General features: G+C 42.7%; 1 protein-coding gene across 1 annotated transcript in view; it reads left to right on the top strand.

The window, feature by feature from the left end:
* Window positions 1–15,155, top strand: part of rftn1b (raftlin, lipid raft linker 1b) — a 118,125-nt gene that overhangs the window by 87,993 nt on the left and 14,977 nt on the right. The window contains exon 7 of the mRNA XM_073484581.1: window positions 5,355–5,473. Within this exon, the coding sequence (XP_073340682.1) occupies window positions 5,355–5,473 (119 nt within the window). The remainder of the gene's footprint in view (window positions 1–5,354; window positions 5,474–15,155) is intronic.

Raw genomic sequence — 15,155 nt, 5'->3', positions numbered from 1 at the left:
AACTGCAAATGCACCCAGGTGCTCCAGCTGAAACCTCTCAAAGCTCGTATCATTTCGTTTAAAGTGACAACACGAGCCAAGTCAGCTGCAGGAATCACTTACACGAACTTGTCAAATAGAAAGACGGATCATGTTCGCAGCTGCGGGGCTTGACAAATGACAACCGAGTACCCTGTTTTAACCTGCCTGTAAATAAAAGTGACAAAGTATTTTTATGAGAGTCTCATGAGCGCTGGGTTGATCCCTTTGTTATACATCAATACCACCGTGGGCAAAAGTTCAACAAAGGGTTTAACAATGTTAGAGTTTATCCACAAGCAGTGCTGAAGCTGAAGTGCCGTATTTCTGGAGACTTCTGCAGCTCTTCCTGTCCACGTGGCAGCGTGTCCTTGAGTAAGACACTTAACTCCAAATTACTTCTGATGGTTGGACACACCTGTCCAGCACCTTGCAAGAACCTCTCTGACGTGAGTGAGTGCTGGATATGCAGTCCATTAACTCTTTACCACGTTTGACACTGGAAGATATCGCGTAGCCTGACCTCCACAGCGCTGCTCAGCCCAGCTGCCAGGATATAATGTCAGCAGCTACGATTTCTGCAGTTGAGTTTCTGTAGTTTAGTTTATTACAGCCAACAAGGCTGCCAGACGCCCAGCTGCAGTCAGAGTCACAGCAGTTGATGTTTGTAAGGACACCAGGGCATTTGTCCATCCATTGTTGTTGCATCAAAAGCGGTGATTTTTAAAGGGGACCTGCGTTTTTTTGTGGCGACCAAAAGTCGGACCATCTCCATCCGTGATTGTGGCGACCAGAACAGGCATTTTTAGCCAAACCATGATTGTCTTCCTAACCCTTACCAAGTGTTTTTCGTGCCTAAACTTACAGCAGAGCATAAGTACAGCATTGTGTCAAGCGACCAATAGAAAATTCAACACACAGAGATGTAAAGTTACAACATGAAGAAACGTTCAGCTTTAACTTATCTGTGGTTTTGCAGAAACGTACTGAAGGTCTAGCTGCACCAATTTATGATTCTGCTATTTGGGGAGAAACAATCTGTCTTTTTTGTATTTCTTTAAACCAGTTACAATCATCATCGTCTTGGGTGGTACCAAGCAAAGGATGCAGCAACTTTGCCCCTGCAAAATAGCCTTGTGGGAAACTTGTTTTGATGGAACATTTACACGTGTGGAGGCGATTCTTGGCATCAAAATGGCCAAATTCCTGCACAGTCAGGTAGCAGTTGCGAGCTTGTTTACGGTCATACCATTAACAACCAGGTTTAGGTAACTGGCCATTTTCATGTTAGTAGCTCGAGGGATGTTGTTGCTGTTTTGCTGCGATTTTGAAACACAGACAGAGTGGAAGAGGAAGACAATGACGACGGAAATAGTCGAATGGCAGACTTATACCCACAGTAAACGTCTGGTGAATCAGACTAACAGTCATCCCTCCCACACAAGCTTTAATCACAACATATACTGCATTTATCTCAAAATTTTACCATATTAAAAAATTTAAAGTCCTATGTGTGTAATTCCCACGATGGATGGAGAATAAATCCTTTTCACAGCTCTGAGAAAGCCTCATATCCTCATCCTGAATATCTCCGTGCTCACCAACTCCACAGCACTTTGAATGCATCAGTGAACACCCTGTGGTTCACTCTGGCGAGCACACATGGCCGAGCTCATGCAGTGTAAGAAGATACCAGCTCTGTGTTAGTGGAAACTTGATAATTACTAATAAAGATTAAAAATTCATGTATTGGAATCGTTCTGTTTATTAAGGAAACAGTTGTGTCTTTGTGTTTATTGCCCACTTGGAGTTTCCACCCCTGTGTTGTCTGTATTCAGACCAAAGCAAACTGACATTTGCAAACACCCCCTGGTATCCAATCATCATTCTGTCCATCCTCTGCTCCTTTTCTACCAGCTAAAGTCTGCCCGGTAACCCACAGGTACCAGCCTGCCAGCTGCCAAACCTTTGGCTCTGCAGGGAACAGCCACATCCAATCCACACACACACACACACACACACACACACACACACACACACACATTAGACACCCTCGTCTCTTTCTCTCTTCGTCCCTTTCTCTGGATCTCCATCCGGTCCTGTTTGAAATATAGATAAGCTGTCAGCGGCTGTCTCCAGCTCTCTGACACACATGTTTAAGTCATGTCAGCAGACATGACCCGGGGCAGGGTCACCTTCCGTCTCCGCAGCAGTCAGCTGGACGTGAACACATAAAGTATATACTGATCTGTGCAAGTGCATGGACAAGAACATACGGTAAAATTATAGTCCAAATCAGCATCTAGTTTACAGCCCTTTCTTAATGATTCAATGAATCTTTCTGTTAAGTAATCCACTGCAGGCGATTCCATTGTTGAACCAAAAATAATGTCCATAGGAACTTCTCAGACTGCATCTGCAGCACCATATGTTCAACAAGCTGCAAACATTTCTACAATAAACTGCTATATTCACAACATTTTTGATACTCAAAAAACAAAGATTTCCTCACGTCCAAAGAACATACCACTGGACCGACTGCCAAAATGAAAGATAAAAAACTGATGCCACTTCAACATAACATCATGGAGGCTCACAAGAGCTTGATGGCACTTAAGGACACAGAAAAAAAACACCTCTGCTTCTCACACCAGCTGTCTGTTGGACTGGAGTTTGCAGACTGAGCTGATTTCAGCTCATCGTTTTGGCTCACGGTCTGGATAGACCTTCCTTCCACCTTCATCTGTACACAGGAAGATACCAATCAAGGACCATACCAAAGTTTTACCTACTTGGAACACAAGTTAATAGTTTGAATCTTAAAAGGGTAACTCCACTAATTTTACAGCTTAGTGTTGGGAAGTACTACTGCGCATGTGAAAAAGTAGTATAAAAGCCTTTTGTGGCTCCAGAGGAAGCTGCATGTGATCTGATAAAGTGCCTCCAATGATGTCAATGGGTGGCTAAGTTGCATTGTGGGTAATGTAGGCACCAGGTTTTGAAAAGCAAGGAATAAAAAGTCAATTAAATCTCTTTGAATTTCGGACTATTGCTTGGACAAAAGAAGTCAAAACATCACCTTGAGTTTTGGGGAATCATAATGAGCATTTGTCTGTTTTCTGATGTTTTGTGGACTAAATGATTTACCGAGAAAATAATCAGCAAACAAAAGACAGGAAAATAATTAGCTGCAGCCTCAGTTGGAATACGGAAGGCTTCATGGGAACGACTTGCCGGATACTCTCTCTGGTGTTTGCTCATTCAAAACACTGTGTGCTAGAAATCAATGTACAACAGCAGGTTTGCGAACATGTCCATGAATATTGGGAACAAACAGCTTCCAAACTGTCTTGATATGTGCAGCCAGAGACATCGCATCTACGTTCAAACACCCACACGGCAAAAAACTACGACAAGCTCAAAACACATTAAGTTTCAGTCTCGGTGTGGCAGCGTGTCTGTTGTTGATCCTCTGCTCTGTCATTTGGGTGCTGATTTCAGCTGCTACGTGTCAGCGGTTGCCACTCACCGTCACCCTGCCTCTCCGGCTTCCTGACTCTCCCCCTCCATTTGCCTCTGTGTCTTTCAGTCCCAGCGCTGTCACTCCCTGTTTTTAGTGCGACTGTATTTGCATGCCTCGCCCTGCGACCTTGAGTGTGTGAGTCACGGGGGGATGGAGAACAATTTCACTGAGGGCGCACAGTGGTTTTTGCAAGTGTAAACAAGTTATTCTCAGTCGGCCCGCCGGCTGCTCGGCTCGGCTCTCAGTCAATAGGCGCAAGATAATGTTTATTCGTGCACGCAACCGGTGCATTCCCCTGATGGACTCAACGCCCCCAGCAACCAACTCCTTCTCAGCCACCTCTCTCGTTCTCCCCCCTTTCTCCCTCCCCTGCTCTGCCTCCGTCTGCATTATCACCAGAGACAGGCCGCTCCCGCCAGAGCGACGAGACAGAAACCCTGTGCAGATCTCACCTGACTGATCCCTGTCGCGCTGGCAGGGAACCGATGGTGGGCCTCGCCCGCATCACGCTTTACCAAAGGGCTTCTTTCCAATTATGCGCCAGGAGCTGAGGAATGAGATGGAGAAGACTGGGGGAGGAAGGGGTTGATGGAGGGAGCTGAGGAAGAGAAAGGGCGATCGGGTGGATGAGGGGAACAACGACAATGTCTGTATTTGAGGGAGCCAGTAGATGTCTGAGAGATGTCTTCAATTGAGCGTGCACGGGTCCTAAATGGGTTTTTCAGGGAGGGGGAAATAAAAGCGCCTGTCATCCCTCCACTCTATCTCTCCCTCTGTCTTGCTCACTCCCTCCTTCCTTCTCCATCTTCCTCTCCCTCCCTCTCTCTTCGGGCTCTCCAGCCGCCTCTCATCCCCCTATTATTAGGGCCCAGTAATGAAATGTGGAGTGTCTCGTATTGGTGCCTGGGCCCCGGCAAACTGTATTAGTGTGTAAATGGCGTGGGAGTAATGAGAAAGCACTCAGGCCAGCCGGGAAGACTGGACCACGGGGCGTGTATTGTGTCCGTGTGGGTATGTGTGCGCGTCTGCTCGTAATGTGCATGTGCATCAAATGAATAACAAGAGACGTCGGGTGGAGAGGGGTCCCGCCTCACGGGGGCCGGAGTGGTGTTTCTGTCTCGGATGCCAATCCCGCGATTGTTAGCCTCCAACAGAAGAGAAGCTTAGAAAATCTATTTGGTCAGCAGCACACAATCTCACCAGTGGCCCCAAAGCATCAACGTCAATGTCTTTATGTGGCTCGCTTAATTCAAGTCTTTTTAAGGTGAATTATGCAGGCTTAGCAAAAGGATTTGTGCTTTAATGCCTCACGGACTGACTTCATTAAATCAGTGGCTACGTTTTGCCATAGCTAGAAATCTGTCCATCCTGTTTATAAGCGGCGGTTCTCAGTCCTGAATCCTCCGAATCCTGTGAGCCCCAGCATTCACCTTGCTTCCCAGTTGTAATTAGCCTCTGTTTAGCTGTCTAGCATGAAAACCAGCAGAGCTCTGGGCCCCTCCGAACACCACTGATGTAGCGCATAATGTCTCCTCTTCTTTTTTAACATCCCAGAAGGGGAATACCTGCTTCTTTCTTTTACACTGTCTCCCTGCATAATGTATAAGTGCACATTGCTCATACAAATGGCCCACACCACTGGCTATGTAATAAAGGGTTGTGTGTGAATGTGTGAATGAGTGATATCATTCCATTTCCTCTGGCCTGGAGCGCCTAAAGCAGTGGCAGAGACAAGACAGACACGCTCCATCCAGTAAATACTCTTTTCACGGTTGGATTTCTCTCCCCCCCCTCCTCCTCCTCTTCTCTGCAGATCTGCTGCCTAAGTCGGTGGAAAGTGTCTTCATCTTCCAGGAGGGAAATGAAGGCGAGCCAAACGTAGCCACTCCGACGTACGACGCCATCGTAGTGGAGCAGTGGACCGTCATTGATGTGAGTGAAGAGATTTTTATTTTTTTCCCCTCACTGTGTCACAGGGTTTTGTGCCATTTAATCAGAGGTTTATATTTTAAATATTTGTTCATATGTGGCAGACCCTGCCACCTTTCCAGCTTCAAACAGTGTTCTCTGGGACCTTATTTTCCTCTGAGAACAGCTTGTTTATTCAGTTATGGAAAAGGCAAATATTTCTGCTTTTGTATTACTACCTCATGAATCATAGTTTGTATTTCTTCTCGAAAAACTAAGTAGTGCCCCTTTAATTCAGATTTTCAATGAGCTCAGAGAAAATGTACAGTTTGAGTAATGAACCTGAAAAACAGCCTGCGAGTGTCAAACTCTGCACATATATCATTCTACACAGTGAAACTTTCAACTGTAGGAAGAAGAAGTAAAACTCCAACGATGCTATTGATCCTAACATAATTCAAAATTCTTCTGTGCAGATTGATTGATTGATTCCAAGCTACTTGTAATTAAAACAGCTCAGTATCAGAGGTATAACCTTATGTTGGGTTATCATTCAGTTAATGATTTACATCCAGTACTGACTAGAGCCGACTGATGCTCAATTTTTGGTGCTGATTAGGGACATAACAGCATCAGCAAACTCAAACAAACACCGGTGGAGATTCAGAGGCTTGGAAAATTTAAGGTGAGGTCTATTGAAGATGTTCTGAAGGCTTATGGCACCTTACCTCTTCTTTATGTTGTTTTTTTTCCTTTAAAGACATAGTATGTAACATTTCCGCATTAAAATGTCTACAAACGACTAGACCTTTATTATATATTTTGTTGAGTTTTGTAGCTGCTTGTACATTATCCCAAATGTTTCCAACAACGTTCAAATTCTGAGAAATCTGTGATTGTACTCAAGGCAACAGTGAATTTCACCTGGTCGTCTGCCGCTATAACATCCAAGGAAATATTTATCTAACATGACTAAATGTAAAACTTTGTCTGCGAACATTTCTGCCTGAGTCATATTAAATAGATTTTCATCAGCAAGTTTGCTTGTCCACAACAAACTACATCTTTTGTTTCCATCGTTTTGGCTGACTCTTAGAGGCAAAAAATTATATACTGCCCATTTAATTTGTCACCAATCAATCTCTGAAAAATATTCTTATTAACGTCGTGGTATTCAACGTTATCTTTATCGACACTGCCCAGCCGTGTTTGGAGCACAAATCCTCTTTAAGAGTCTGGTCCTCTGGCATTGAAATCGCTTGTCACTCAGATAATGTGCCCTTCCACCCCCTCCTCACTCTCCAGCCAACCTTTCCCCCAACAACCCCAAAGGCAAATCTGGCAAATCTCAATTTATGGGACATGTGTCGCAGTCGCTTGTCTTATCAGGAGCAAACAAGCCCTTATCTGCCCGCCGATTAGTGTCTCTCCTCAGCACAAGTTCCAAGTTGGAAATTGATTTCTGTCTAGAGTTGAAGGGTTTGCGGCCATTTCAATGCCTTTCATCTGTATGTGTGTGTGCGTGTGTCTGTGTGTATACATGTTTGTGCACGTAGCTGTATGTGCATGTGTTTGCGTCCACTAAGTGTGTGCCGATGAGTTTGGATTCGTGTGTCTGTATGTGTTTGCCGATGCTATCTCTGTAATTGAATTTAGATTTTTTGCGGCCCGTGGCTGTCCAAGTGTGAAAGGAGACTTTTGTCCCCCAAAAGCGGCTCTATGATTGTCCGGCCCGGTGCTGATGGCCACGTGTCAATAAAAGGACTCCTGTAGTCATCTTGGTGGCAGCAGTGGAGCCTCCCCCTCCTCCCAGATGAATGGTAAATCTGTTACAGCTTAATGGATTTCAAGGCTTCCTCAGAAACGTCAACACGTGAACGACGGTGAACCGACACCCAGTGTTCCAGGAGATCCAATCAGCTCCTCCACTGGGACTTTATCAAAAACTGTTTCACCCGAGCAAATCTGCACCATGCTAAATCAGATTGACAACGCACTCTCTCACAAAGGGCGATCAGGGTCTCGCATCATCCCTATTCATTGTGATAACTGCCTAAAATTGGTATGCAAAGTATCCTCACAGCTCATTATTGTTTCAGTGTGAGATAATTACAATGAAAAATAATGCAGAATATTGATTGCGGGTGGGGTTTTTTATCCTCTTCTTCTGTATATACGTCGTCTTCTATTCCCCCTCATGCTTTACAGTTTTATTTATCCAAAAAGTCTGACAGGTGGTTGGATGTACGAGGCTCAGAGAGCAAAACAAGCTGTTTCATTACGGCAATCATTTATATTGTCCTCAAGTGGGAGTGTGTTGTCTCAGGGACGGTTCCTGTTCAGCACCGAGGGGAAGGTGTTTTTAATTGTTCCAGATATAAATGAGTTACGTCCAATCAGAGGGTTTGCAGGTGAAAAGTGCTGATCTACAGGTGTTTGCAAAGCAGCAGAGACTAATACCTCTCTCACGCTGGAAAAATACCATCAACCCTCTCTAACATCTGGCTTTTGCCTTTAATGTGAATAGACACAGGAAGCATTCACTGCGGGGTCAAATGACTGACGGGGTATTTATCACCGTGATCGAAACACAACACCTGGGTGAACACGCTGCTTTCCGGCCCCTGTCAGGCGCTCGATGTTGCCAGGATGTTGGCTTGTTAATACCTTTTTCATTAATCTCTGTCCAAGTAGCGCTCCAGCATCGTTCAGCCAGCGGCGAGAAGAAATTCAAACCCTGAATTTTGATATTTAAGATATTAATGGAATAACAATACAAACTTTTTCCATAACTGAATAAACAAGCTGTTCTCAGGAGGAAATAAGAAAGGTGGCAGGGTCCGCCACATATAAACAAAGTAAAACAGTATGAAACAGTTTATTCAGTCATGAAAACAAAGAATTTGTTTATTTAGTTTGTTTTGGCACGTTTAAGTAAAAGATATTTAAAATACTAACCAGTGGAACACTGTCAGTGGCTTCTGTATCGCTGCCAGAGACAGATTTTAGATACGTTTTCTGAAAGTAGTCTGATGAGGTTCATGATCTGCTGCTGTCTACTGTTTCCTGTTTTTCTGGCGCATTCATGACGACGAACATGATACAATACTGGCAATAGGAAAAGGAGTCAATCGCCCTTTTTTAGCAGGTTTTTGTCCGTTCTTGGCTTCTGTACAAACATGGCTGTGTAACAGCAGACTCGTGGAAGAGGACCCACTCTGTATGTATCTAAAGGGTCCTCTAAGATGATGAAAAGAAGGTGATTCTTAATTTTAGGAGATTAAACACTAATGAAAACATTATCATGAATGTTATAGTCCATTTCTGCCAATAGACAGCCTCAACACTAGACCTTTAATGTATATGCAAATGAATGCAGATACATTTTAAAATTTAATCAAAAGTTAAGTGGTCATCTGATGATGGCAGATGAGTTACGAGACGGCATTTCAGCTCATTCGTTCTGCCTATTTTGTTCTCCACGCTGACTGCTTACCTGCATGCAACCCAAGCCCGCCTACACATGATTAACATGACTGGTCAGTTCTACTTGGACTACCAAAACGCTTCCGATACCAAAATCTTGTCCGTGCCCTACAGATTTTGCATTCGTATGCAGATATCTGTTTATAGATTCAGACAAAAGTGATGGTAGAAAGCTTTGCATTGCACATGAGACAATCGAAAACTCATGGGTCCAAAGATTCAGACTTCAAATAAACCATTGAAAGAAATTAAAGAAACCAAGCTACACGTCAAGATGCAAGTGCAATGAAAACTTCTACCGAATGACAGCCGAACACAGCCTGGAGGAAAACAGAACAAAAACAACAAACAAACACGGTGCTCGGCGTGTCGAAGGCTGCTTATATTCTGCATAAAAATACCATCAGTGAGCTACGACAACAGATACAGACGTTTCTTATAGCGTCATCCCAAAAGCAAAACAACACAGATTTCGGACAGATGTCCCAAATACATTAAAAGATGCAGCAGTTGCCTGAACATGACTTTTTTTTTTTTTTCCTGAGCAAAATGACCTGAATAGGAGCCATATGGATGGCGATGAAGTGCTCCAAATGAATAACTCATCAAGAGTCTCTACTATGAAACTCCAATTAGGACCAGCTTCACATCTTTTGTGTCCTGTGGGAAAATCAATAGAGGAGCAGCCTTGGAACTAATGTACTGAAAGCCCTGTTTCCTATCACCGAGATACACAGGAGCAATATTCAAACAAAACATGTTCTCCGTCAGACCTCGGCTAGGGTTGGTCTTAATATGTTTGTTCGCCATGAGCCGCCGCAGCAGAATTTATTTATCAAGAGGGACAGAGTGCATTAGCAGGAGGGTGTTGTGTTTCAGTCTTTCTGCATCCAGATAAAACAGAGAAGGAGCACCGGAGTCACAAAAACATCCATGTGTGTTTGTTTTTATTAAAAGATGAACTGATATTCACCCTTAGCGCGGCGAACGTTTGTGAGGCGTCTGATGTTTCTTGGGAGCCTCTCATCGTCTCTTTCATGCCTTCCTAAAAATGTTGTTTTATAGCACCATTATCCACTTCAAGTCTGCCAGACCCGGCAGTGGGTCCATTATGACAAATGTATGTTGTGTGAGGAGCTGCGTTCGATATTCTCAGGATGATACTAAAATTTTACAAGTATATCTAACATGTCATGCTAAAGGGGAAATGTTTATTAGATTGTGCACATAATATTTTCATCTGATCCAATAGTGCAGTCATAAAACAGCGGCCCTGTCGCCGAGAAATAACGTCTATATCCAGCTAATAGCATTTTGTTGGGAACATAATGCTGCCCAAATTAACATTTTCTATTAACATAATCAGGATTTGTTGTTAATTAATGTAGCTGGCAATTAGGGGCTGCACAATTTATTGACATATTATCAAAATTGTAAAATGGTCCAATGCAGTATCCACATTTTTAGAAACTGTAATTTTTTGATAAAAGGTAAAAACGTGATAAAACAGAATTATAATTAGAATTCACCTCCACCCGGGCCCAACGGTCCCCTTTGTACTCATCCATAGATACCAGCCATGAAATGTGGCTGATCCATGCATTATTCCAAGAGAAATTAACGAACATGTCGAAAAATGTGCTATCTCACAATTCCTGGATCGTCCCCTTTATCCGAACCAAAAGGTAATTGTACATTGTAAAGGTTAAGCGTAGGGAAAAGATCATGATTGGTTTTGAGTCAGCAGTGACTTAAGACATAATCATTTTATTAACAATTTAAAATGAAATCACAGGTTTTCCTTAAGTTCCTTTAGTTGCCTAAACCTAACCACAGACCTGAGAAACCCTGGACCCTGTTATCTGTATGTACACCGTCCACTTTCCTGCATCAGGGAGATAATTCATGCAATTATAAAAATAATTTCATAATATACTAATGTCATGTTTATGAGACAGAGTTCTTTGGTTTGAGTATTTCACCTGAGCATCATGTTAGCATGATGTCATTTGAGGCAGAGTCGTAAAGGTCTGACGTTTGAAAATGAAAAAAATTGGAAAGCCTCATCTCATCTGTCTCGACTGTCGAGTTGTGATCAAGTTGCACTGTGGGTAATGTAGGCAGGAAGAAGACTGTGTGGAATAAATATGACAATATGTCTGGTTCTGCTGCATCACTTCTAATCCTTTTGGAAACTGTCCATGGAGTCTGACAGGGTTGTGTCAGTGCTATGTTGGTGAGGAGTATTCTTTTAAATGGGCACAACGGTGATTCAGTCAGATATCCTGAATGAAACCATCCTCCCCCAAAAAAGATGCCACATAGGTCCATAGTCGGGTTTATTATTAGGTATAGTATGAAGAGCAAGAAAGTCCACGTGTGGAGGAGATTGAGGGAGACCAACAGCCATGGATGAACCCAAACCATGATCTTTTTCCAAAACCTAACCCAGTTGTTTTGGTGCCTCAACAAAACAGCAACCATTTCATGATAATAACTTGCGTGAAAAACTGTGACTGTTCAGCAACCTTAAATAATAGTTACAGGATGTAACTCCAGTTCTATGAGTGCATGGTACCTATTACTGGTATCGTCCAGGAGTTTTATACCTTGTTTTGTGGGTCACTGGCAAACAACCTTTTCTGTCGTTTAGGTATGAGGATGTATTGCCGGACTTAAAGTCCCTTGTATGGGTCCAACTTCAAAATCCAGTTTTTCATGCCAACAGTTTGTGATGCAGGTGTTTTGTTAGAAAGTCTTTGTTTTGCTCAAGTTTTCTAAGACTTGACAAATCTCCTCCAGAGAGGACAAGCTGTGCAGTACTCCCTGCAGCTATTAAACTGCCATATAATCTTGGTAAAGTGCCCCTTTGAGCGGAAAATGAGGGATAAAGAGGTCAAGAAATCAACGTTCAGCTTCTGTATTTGACTACATTTCTCTAAAAGACCATCATTTTAGGGTTGATTTGCCCAAACCCTAACAAAAGCATATTTGTACACTCACCCTTTCTCATATTCAGCCATGCACATAATCTTGATTTAAGGCACCACCCCAATACAAAGAAGGTGAATAGAATTTCAGGAGCACAAACAAAAGTCCATTCACCTCTATTTCAGCACCGCTCTTCATATCCCCAGACCTGTGCATGAAAGTGAACTTATCTTGCAAAGGCCACAGAGCACTTGAGGTAGATGAGAATCTTTTTTTTCTCACTGACTCTTTAAAAATATTTCTTACCAGACTAATAACACTGGCATGAGCATTTGTTACTCTAATTGGGTGCAGCAGAGACGCAGCCAGGCTCTTGTACATATAATCACAGTGAAAAAAAAAAGAAATATATAAAGAATATACAAGAAAATGATTATTTCTGTGCAGAAACTTAGACAAATTGAAAGAGCAGGAAACGCGATAGATTGCAAACTCCCTGGTTACCACAAGAAAACCCTTTTCTCGCTATCATTAGAGCAGCTAGAACATAAAAAATAACTGATATTTTATGAGTTCACAGAATGATTTAAAGCCAAGATAGCCGTTTTCTCTCTGACTTCTTGAGGATCTAGAGGCAGATTTAATAAGAAGCTGTGTAGACTTTCATCTCATGATTTACAGCTTTTTGAGCATTAACTTTTTGTACATAGTTTTTGACATATTTTGATGTATTAAAAACTTTGGGTTGTCATAGCACGATTGTCAGAAAAGTAAAATGTTTTCCTCAACCACTTAAAACGCTGCAGTTTGATGTCGCAGGCTTGCTCGCTCCTTGATCTTGACAACTCGTAAAAAACAAACAAGAAAAAATGCAAAGGAGAGTTCAGAGAAAGTGTCTGCTCCTGGAGAAAAAGACACCTTAAAGTTAATATCACTGGAGTTCAAATTTATGAAATGGCAGTCCAAAGTCAAAGCAAGTGAAAGGAGCTTAACAGCGCTGACATTGTTGTCGCTCGTTCCCAGAATTTACTTGCGTGCCTGACTTTGAAGAGCAGCACTTCACAGTCTCACAGAAATGAAAAAAAAAAAAAAAAAAGAAATGGGATTAGGGCCCCACATCACAGCATTGGTATGGCAGAAAGGGATCTTTGAAGAAATAGTTTTAAGACATAGAAAAGGAAACCTCAGTCACACACACACACGCACAAACATGTCGTGTGTGTGTGTTCAGTCCCTCTTGAAATCAGGGTCACACAAAAGGCAGTTGGCGGAGAGCGACTTCCTCTGGGTTCACTTCAGTGGTCGCTGCAAAGAACACAGGATGCAGATTTGCAGGTTTTTCTCACAACAAGCCCGATTCTTCACCTACAATATACATTATATGATACCTTAAGTGTTCTGTGTCTGCCTGTGGGTGCACGCTGAGGCCTGCATGTCGCACGCAGAGCCGATCATTAACGTGTTTCGCCTGTCCATGATATCTCTATCCTCTCTGACTTAGGTGAGAGAAGAGGTGACCTAGATAGAAGGAGAGTAATTTGCACTGTCCCTGCGAGTGTGAGATCGCGCCCGCTCTGTCACACAGCGTGACGATGATGCTGATAGATCGGAGTCGGAGGGAGAGGTTCTGGTTTACAGGGTGCAGTTGTTTATCCGGCGCAGTAAGATATTAGAAACAAGTAATAACATGAGTCTAAAAATGTAGCAGTTTTATTGTGATCGTCCCTGCAACAGTGGTGAGAAGTAAAATTTCAACACTCATATCCTGTAGTTAAGGACAGTTTTTAGGGGCTTGAGTACTTTGTTTGAGAAATAATATTACCAAATATTAATAAACTGCTACTGTGACTACTTGCTGCTTTTGTCAGGGATGATAATCTATGTTTAAGAAGTCATTGCACAATATTAAAACCGTGTCCAGTTGAGGCCCTTTGTCACATTTTAGATGTTTATGATTTGTTAAGTTCCACCAAAGAGACATTTTCCCTCCAAACCCATTATATGGTTTCGTTTAAAATGACTGTGTCGGACCAAAATTGCCACATTATCTCAACCCAGTCGCCAGAATAATTGTTGGCAATGTACATTTTTGCAAACCACGGATATGCCGAAGCTTTACATTTCATTATGTTGCAACTTCACGCTGCTTTAGGTTCAATTTTCAATTTTATTGTGTGACAACGGTGTGCTCATGCTCTGGTTAGGTCTAGGTTAAGAAAACACTTGGTTAGGTTGAGGAAAAGATCATGTTTTGCCAGAAGAACACAGCTGGAGATGTCCTGACTTCTGGTCAGACATAATCCGGTAGGGGTGCCCATTAGTTGGTAGAGCAGGCATCCCATGTGCAGAGGCTTTGCCCTCGTTGCAGTGGCCGGGGGTTCGAGTCCGGCCTGGGCCCTTTGCTGCATGTTACCCCCCCTCTCTCTCACCCTGTTTCCTGTCATCTCTCTGAAGCTGTCCTATCAATAAAGCCATACAAAGGCCAAAAAATAATTAAAGAAATAATCCGGTAAAACATGACTGGAATAGCACTAGCACTAATGCATGAAAATACATCAGTCACATTGACTAGTAAAGACATTTTTTTAATTTGCTGTATTGATACTTCTGCTTAAGTAAAAGATCTGAGTCTCTCTCTGTCGAGCAACCACATCATGGAGGCCCTCAGAAAGTGGTCTAATATATCGTAATCACCAGGCTGTGGGGACATCAGAGAAGAATCAGTGTGGTGTGTGTGGCAGATCTGAGTCCAAATTGAGGTTAACATGAGACAGAGAGTGTCTTTGTTCCCCTCTTCTCCTTCAGTCAGTTGAGTCAACCTAAAAAAGAGCTAACTAGCTGGAGGCTTAATTGAACAAAGCAATAAACAGAGAAGCGTGAGGAGCTCTGCTGTCAGAATGAGACTCTGGGCCATCTATTTTTTTATTTTTTTTAATATAAAATAATTAGTACTGCTGCTTTTAAGCTGATGATCTGTCTCAGAACCACCATTTGAACCATCAGCTTCAATCATTAAGTACTGACATTTTTTATTCTCCCTGCAAAAGTGCATGATAAAAGCTTTCACTGACAGCTCAGGAGGAACGGTAACAACTCCTGCACCAGCTGATCCTTTGTTTCCTTCAACTACCTCATCGTGTGTTGCCAGGCTGCATAGTTTAGTCTTGACTCTAAGGTGGGCTAATGCCTCATAAAAAGTTCAGATGCACTTTGGATGTCTTTTATTAAACTGTGTTATTGTTGCAGCGATGCAATTTTAAACAATGAAAAGCTCCCTAGATGGTGCGTA

This window comes from Pagrus major, chromosome 17 (assembly GCF_040436345.1).
Source record: "Pagrus major chromosome 17, Pma_NU_1.0".
Taxonomy (NCBI): Eukaryota; Metazoa; Chordata; class Actinopteri; order Spariformes; family Sparidae; genus Pagrus; species Pagrus major.
The sequence above is the reverse complement of the archived record's forward strand: the minus strand, read 5'-3'. Positions and strand labels throughout refer to the sequence as shown.